The sequence below is a fragment of the Galleria mellonella genome, unplaced genomic scaffold, assembly GCF_026898425.1.
Source record: "Galleria mellonella isolate WM207_F2 unplaced genomic scaffold, CSIRO_AGI_GalMel_v1 utg113, whole genome shotgun sequence".
NCBI classification, from domain to species: Eukaryota; Metazoa; Arthropoda; class Insecta; order Lepidoptera; family Pyralidae; genus Galleria; species Galleria mellonella.
The window spans coordinates 821,213-829,614 of record NW_026441975.1 but is presented as its reverse complement, the minus strand read 5'-3'; the positions used below and the strand labels follow the sequence as shown (position 1 = coordinate 829,614).

The window sequence follows — 8,402 nt, the reverse complement described above, 5'->3', positions numbered from 1 at the left end:
TCACTTATGTGTGTTTTTTATTTTATACTAGCTTTTACCCGCGACTTCGTTCGAATATGTTTACTGACCAGTCATGTCCTACTCTATTCCATATATTATATACTATACCAAATTTCATAATGTTAAGCCATTAAGGCGCTATAAGATAACAAACTCACAAACTTTCACGCTTGTAATATTAAAATAAGGATAATATATGTCATAGATATCTCGTAAAACTCACATTTACAATTTCTACATAAAAATTAAAATTGGAAAATAAATATTAGTTACATTCTAAAGGATTGTACATACAGAAATAAAAAAAAAATGTAATTTTCTGTACCATCAAAAAAAAAATAACAGCATTTCGGTCCAATAATATTAAACGTAAACAAAGGGATGTAGGTAGATAAGTACCTATTATTATCTATGTTGCCTGTTTACTCTTTGACCTGCGCCAACGCATATTATAAAGCGATAAAGGTCGTGCAACATAGTCCATCAAATCGACCAGTCTGTTAACGCCGCGCGAGTCGTCTCTACGTAAACGTTAGCGCGCTAAGTTATTATTTTTTTTAAATATGTTGTTTATATTGACAGTTATAGTGCTGCTGGCGAGTGCACAGGCCAAGTTCTACACTGATTGTGGTATTTATCATTATTATTGCTATAATCCATTATTGCGTGCTATTGCAATCATGCTATTGTGACAATTAGAGTTCCGCTAACAACTGATTTCGTATGAAGGAAAGGAACGGTCATTATAACTAACAAATACGCCCCTTATCCGTTTAGTAAACAGCTAACATAATACAAAAAATAATAACCTTAGAAAAGATATTGTTGTATTTTCTACCTAATAGTATGCACTCCTTTCATGGTGTTGTTAAAAGCAAAATCGGATAAGTAAAAAATATGGGTTCGAGTCTTGTCAAAAAGTTGGTAATTTACAATATAATTGATATAAGAGTAAATAAAATTACATTTTTTTGTGTGCACATAACAATTTGAAAATCTTTATTGTAAATCAATATAAAATAAGTAGCAAGAAATGCAACTAAATCTAATATCATAATTTTTTACCCTTTTTCTTTTGTAAATTTGGGGTCGGCATACCTAATATGCTTTTTTCTTCGCTTTATCAATATTCACTCTCTTTTTTACTAAATCCTTATTGACATACTCCGTCCATCTATTTTTAGATCTCTCTATATGCTAATTAGTGATCGTACACTTGTATCACAGTATTATTTTTACCCCTACTTATCACATGCCCATATTAAGACAAATGATTTTATTTGAAAAACAAAGCAACAGTTGTGTTACTTGCCCGTTTTTCTCAGCTAAAATTGCATTCCGAACTGGGCGGTAGATTTATAAGAAAGGTGACTATTCATAAATGCTTATTATTAAGTTCATTTAAATAAAAATTATTATTATTACTTCTGTAGGTACTTCTCTATTACTGACACTACTTTTAAACTAATTAAGATATACGTTCTTAATCTTGTCTATTTAAGGGAAAAGGAATTGTTAGTAATAGGATCTCACAACTACATTGCTAGCTATTGCTATGTTCGACCTCTACGCAGTTCACCCTGGAAACTATCGCGGTTAACTCTTGAAGAATTTGTCACAATGCGCTAACTGACCTTCTTTCATGCTCAGCTATCATCACTCACTGGTGCCCCCGCCAATGTATACTAATAGTACCATTCCATTTTTACCCATATTCTTATCTCAATTTCTCAACATACCTACCTCCAGTTCAGCACTCGCATCTCAGATACATGTATCTAGTTCTGTTTTATCCGTAGGTGTGATTTTTACATTTGACATATAAATAATATTATGATTCGTGATCGCAAACGCATCAAAAAAACTTAGCACCTAATCAACATTCAATATAACTTTCTGTACCTACATAATAGCCAGTTAATCATTTTTCATGGTAAATAAACATTAAATTTATTCAATGCAATTGCTAGTTTTACTTAATAACCGCTTTAATTATTTTAGAATCAACTTTTTGTCCATTACTTCGTACACGTGAATTTCAGAAATAGGAAAATCAATGAAATAGATCTCTTTTAGATGGCGTATCAAAATAAAACATATTCGAAATTTAAAGTTAGATACAATTGTAAAAAATTTATCCAATTCGATGAAGTAGTTTTAACAGAGTCCAGGAACAAACTTAGCTAGGTATAGAATGGCAAACAAAATTTCTAAGAATATTTCATTAGTTTCTTTTGCTTTTATTAAGACCCCTCTATCAATTCATCTTCAATGTCTCCCATGTACAGACATTATCTAATTACAATTTTATCATACTATTAGAAAAATAAGATGTTGTTACTTAAATTAAATATTATACTTTAAATAAACAGATTCTTAGAGCGATGCAATTACCATATACCTATCATACTAAAGATCTGTACAGATGATGGATAATTTGTATAAGTCATTAACATTTTTTATGGATAATAAATAGAATGAATGAAGAATGGAGTTACCCATTCCCGCTATCAGTATACTCTGGTGAAACACCAAATGAATGATCTTCGGCACAGTAAAAGCAGATCAAATGGTTTCCAAGATATGTTACTAGAAATAAGATCGCTAATCCCTGTTACTAACAATCCCTTCGCCCTACATGTTTACCTTAGATGTTTACTTTAGACGTAAGCAGGGATTTTATGACCTAACTAGAATTTTCGTCTATGTTTCTCTCTGGACGAAACAAACATGAAAGGAAATTTTAAACGTGAACAAATCGTATTTCTTCTATACAGACCGCAAAGGATTATGGTTACTATCATTTTTTATTTTATTATTTTATGTCATATAATCTATATTGTAAATACTTACAGAGTAGAAAAGAAAAACGATCTTATATTGTCTTCACGTCACTAACATTGATAAATTATTTATTTATTAGTAACATTTTATTATGTAGAGAAATCTTATTGTAGAACACAAATTTATTAAAAATGTACAGAATAAAGAAGGAAATTTCTCCACAATTTCGAAATCTTAGAACGAAAATAAATGTTTGCGCGGTAAACTTCAACAGTCATGCTAAAAATAACCATACTGTACAAGCGAATTAATATCAACAAATAACTATATAATTAGAAATCACAAAGTAAATAATAAATAAATAAAATATAAAAAAAAATATGAGTAGAAAACTGCGAAATAGTCACATTTAAAAATCGAACACCATAACTTTCCGTGAAAAAGTACAAAGCAAAAGTAGGATTGCGACATTTAAAATACATAATTATATCGTTGATATAGTATAACATTATGTAGATATTTGAAATAATAAGTACTAGGAATAAATTAATTAATATGCCATCCTAAACAATTATTATGACATAATTATACATTTATCTAAAATAATATTATAAAGAGGAGAGATATAATTTAATGTTTTTGTAACGGATAAACTCAAAAAATACTTAATTCATTTTAGAAATTTTTTCACTCATAAAATACTACATTACCATATTTTATTTTCTCTACCCATGCGTAATAGGGACAGATGGCTAGATATATAAGGCACATTGACAGCTGTTACATGATTAAAATTTAATTAATTATAACTGGATATAATCACAGTTTCACAAAGGGAACATATTGTATTACTATGATAACGTATAGATATTAAATATAAATCATTATTTTGGTATATAATCACGTACAGACTTTAATTAATGAGAGAATGATATCTACAGTAATAAATTGGCACGTATTTACCCTGCTCATTGTTTTTAAACTAGATGTTTAATATCCGTGTTATATTTAATGATAAAAAGACATCTTGAAAAACAACATATTTGATTAAATAATAGTAGTAACATTTCTTTGTAAGATCCAATCATACATGTATAAAATAAGTACAAAGATAAAGTTTCCACAATAACATTATATAGAAAGGAATATAATACATATATATTTAAACACATAAAGGTATAGTAACTAACCGCAACTAGTGTATAGCTATGCCCTATTGGACAAAACACTAGTTTTCTGCTATCAAATGCTATGTAGTCAGACTACGGGATGGTGATTAGCCCACTTTATACCTGTATATAAAATAAAGACAATGTTATACATACTTTTTGTCCATCAAAATGGAAAACATAGAATGTAATAAATGTATAAGTCTTCAATGTATATAACGAGCGAACAAAAGTATCTTGTTTTTTTTTTTTTGCGATTATTGGTCAAATTTAAATTCGATCAATACAGATTGAATCCAATAAACTCCTCCACTTAATTAGCTACGAAATCACACCTAAAATTTTTAACATAGTTAAAAATTAAAATAAAATGTACCCAAGAGATTGCTAGTTAAAGGGACTTCAGTCCCTATTATTAGTAATATACCTGATCAGGTTGATTTCACTAAGGTCTCTTTTGGAAACCATTGTGATAATTCGTAGTAAATTTATCACGATGGGTCAATTTATCTGACTTCAACCTCACCTCGCGAAATACGAGAAAAAATACATACGTGAAAAAAAAAACGAATGTATGCGCTATCCAAATTACACAATACAGACGATGTAACGAGAAACAGCTAGCTGTATAAGTTACAAAGGGTCAATCAACAATAGGTGAATTTGTCAATACTCATTCAAATAAACATGAATTAGGTAGATGCTGTGTGCACCGAACCATACTATCTAACCACCCATGCAATTCAATTCTTTGTCTAAAGTAGTTCAATAATAAAACTCCATCACAGTTTACGTTTTTTTAGCTACATAATAAATATATTAGCATCTAGATAAATTTACAAAAAAAATATGCATTGACCAACGCATACATTCATTGAAAATGTTTGGATGGAAAATAGCATTAATTTTATTAATTCATGACAACGTTCTGTACTAGGTCAGTGATTCATGCAATTTCAAATGACAAATTCTTTTTGTTTAATACTGCAATATAAAATATTTCTTTAAACAACTGGATAATATCAACCACAATAAAAACAAAAACATACAAACACATTCACAGTAACGTCAAGTTACTCGTACCTTTGAAGACACCTAGAATTTACATTTTGGCTGAATTGGAACTCCCATAATCTTTAACCTAACTGAATGCCTGCTTCCATGGTATAATTGAAAACGCAAACCAGGTCTACTCTTGAATTCAATATGAATATAAATCCAATCTATTGCCAAGGACAATTTTATATTGCACTCATGAAGCAACGGTTAGAAATTAAATTATAATTGGGATCGGTTTACAATAGTTTGCATTAACAAGTTACACTAACATGCATCTATCAGAACAATATAGAACCATTATGTTGCTAGTACTGCAATTCGAGAGTGCGAAACGTCTCAATTTCAATATCTCTTTATTGGAATTTATTTCAAAAGTAACCCCACGATAACTAAGAAATAGGTACTTTAAGTGATATAGACTATTCATTTATTATTTCACACAAAACATAGCCACGAAATCCATCCAATATATCCACACATTCCTAGAGATTTTTAAAGTGAATCAGCATAAATATTAATTATTGCACGAGCTACGTAAATTGAGAAGATTCATCTACTTTCTACTAGCACGCACTCGGCAATGCCGCACAGTCATTCAACTTGAAAGACAAAGAATTGTGGGTCACCCAAATATAATACCATGCATGAAAAAAATATGCATTTCTTGGTTGCGTAGCACACTGCTACTATCCGTGCATCACGTTCATTTCTACCTTGTATATCTAGATTGGTGACAACGTACGGGTAAACGCAGTGTAGGACGACCCTCCACTAGATGGAGTGACGACCTGACATGCATTGCAGGGAGTCAGTGAATGCAGGTGGCTTAAGACCGTTCTCTATGGCAGTCTAGTGGGGAGGTTTATGTCCAGCAGTAGACGGATAATGGCTGAAATGATATTGATGATAATATCTAGATTGTAGCATGAGTTGTCCCCTTAAAATATAATCTGGAGCATTTCAAAAAACGTGCCTACAAACATTAAAAAGGTGACAACGCACAAACAACTCTCCTTGTGTTGCGGAACACAAGGAGAGTGTTGCGGGTGTTCAGTAGCGACGGTCCACCTGATGGAACCTACCGTTCCATCAGTTGGACCGTCTGCTCGTTTGCCGTCCTAACAATAAGAAAAATATATAGTTGTACAAAACTCAATAAAATTTTCAGACTTTAGTCCATATACTCTTAAATAATTAATGGGTCTCTGGACTTATCTTTCATTTACTCTCATTCTCCACCACTCTCTCTTACATTTACATTTTAAATATCATTTAAGAATAATTACAATAAAAAGAAAATAAATAAAAATCCCTTTCAAAACAAGCATTGCAGCATGTTTAATATATGTATAATTCAAAGTTTCAAAGAACTTTGCCTAAATTTCAGGATCTCCATTGGCCAGCATAGAGAGCGTCGAAGTCAGCGGATGTAAAGATGACGCCAAAGAATGTATACTGAGAAGAAACACTAATGCCAGCATTTCAATCACGTTCACGCCATGTAAGTATAATCAAAGTGTAGAGGTTAAAACAAAATTAATAAGACAAGATGAAAACAAAATCGTTAGCGATGTTTTAAAGAACCAGTGAAACTGAAAATTTTCCTCAAAGTATTTTTAATTTCCCATACTAACACGGGGTACGAGTATAACGATGACAAGTTAGTTACGGGAGGATTAAATTTTTTTGGTTATAGCGCCAAGAAGTAATATAAAAACTTACTTTCTATTCGAGTACATAATCGAAAGTATCTCAAATAATTGGATAGAGCGACATAATTTAGAGAACATAGTATATTTTGTACTGTTTATATCTAAATATGATTTCTTTTTATCAAGCGGACGGTTACTAAAATTAAAATCGAATCTTAACAACTTTACTTATTCGTACTACAGTAAATTATTTTAATTAAAAATATATATTCAAAATTGACGATATTATGGCGTAACACTTTAAAGTCATTGGTAACACTTAAAATTTAAAATTCAAAATTTAAAAATATATAGTCGATCTCCACTTTGAAATCTGATCATTCTGTTTCAATTTCAGCAAAAGATATAAAATCTTTAGTGACGGAGGTGCACGGTGTCATCATGAACCTGCCGGTGCCATTTCCACTGCCTCAGCCCAACGCCTGCCAGGACACCGGCCTCGTTTGTCCCTTGAAGGTCTTTTAATTTTTATAATAATGTTATAATTAAAGAGAGACCAGAAGAGTTGTCTGTTTGGGTGCCACTGTCCCAGCCGTGTTAGTATTTAAAGGGTGAACAATGAATACTGAGTACAGAGGTGAAAATCGTTTATTCACGCAGAACATTTTTAATCACTTATACACGTATGAAGGGTAATTTTTTTTTTTACTTTAATGAGTGAAAATGAAATAGTAACTCCGCCTATGCTATCGGTATATGCTGGCGGATCACCAATGAGAAATATTAAGTGAGGTTAAAAGTAGATTAGATAGCCCATCATGACAAAATTTTACAAGAACCACGATTGTATTCCAGATTGAAATACTAACAATCTCTACTATGAAGGATAGAGTACAGATGTCACTCTATATTCTGTGATATCCATAATGCTGTACATATGAATACAGGCGAAGGCTACCACATTCCATCAGATGAACTGTCAGCTTGTCATTAAAAGTTTTATAAAAAACGACCCGCCCCTGCTTCGCCCTAGTGCACATTACAACACATCACATTAGAAACCTCTAAAATTATCAGTGTTTCTCTACAAAATTATGCATGTATTATACATATAAACTTTCCTCTTGAATCACTCTATCTATTAAAAAACCGCTTCAGCGTAGGCGGAGTTACCATTTTATTATCATCCAATAAAAAATCTATTATCCCAGGGGGAAGAGATTGTTAGTACCTAATGCAAATTACTAGTCCCATCGCTAGCCAGCGTCTACCGTTATTGCAGGCGGAGCTACCATTTCATTATCATCATCCAAAAAATCTGTCATCCCTCACTGGTACCCCGCGAACGTAAACCGATAGCACCGAAGGGGTTATCATTCTATTTTCAACTTATAAAAAATATAACCATTCTGTTAGAATCAATATGATAAAACGTTTACTATTTATGAAATAAGTATAATTAATGCAATTATCGTTACAGGCCGGTACTAAAGCCAGCTACAAAGCAACGTTACCAGTCCTGAAATCATATCCCAAAGTGAAAGTAGACGTGAAATGGGAGCTTAAAACCGAAGACGACGAAGATGTAGTGTGCATCCTAATAACATCCAGAATCAATTAGATATATGAAACATTATACAAAGAATATAAATAAAGTGATATCTCTTTTAAATGTGTACGAATTTTTTTTTTTTTTTGCGTGGGAGTAACAAAGTATAGGTAGATCCATTTTTTTACT

At 31.5% G+C, this 8,402-nt stretch overlaps 1 protein-coding gene across 1 annotated transcript; it reads left to right on the top strand.

Moving 5' to 3' along the window:
* The first annotated feature begins 470 nt into the window (after nt 1-470).
* On the top strand, nt 471-8,340 carry LOC113513036 (ecdysteroid-regulated 16 kDa protein). The gene is made up of 4 exons (XM_052892903.1): nt 471-630; nt 6,400-6,513; nt 7,062-7,180; nt 8,145-8,340. The coding sequence occupies exons 1-4, from the start codon at nt 564-566 to the stop codon at nt 8,283-8,285; spliced, it is 441 nt and encodes a 146-aa protein (XP_052748863.1). The 5' UTR covers nt 471-563; the 3' UTR covers nt 8,286-8,340.
* The last annotated feature ends 62 nt before the right edge of the window (nt 8,341-8,402 follow it).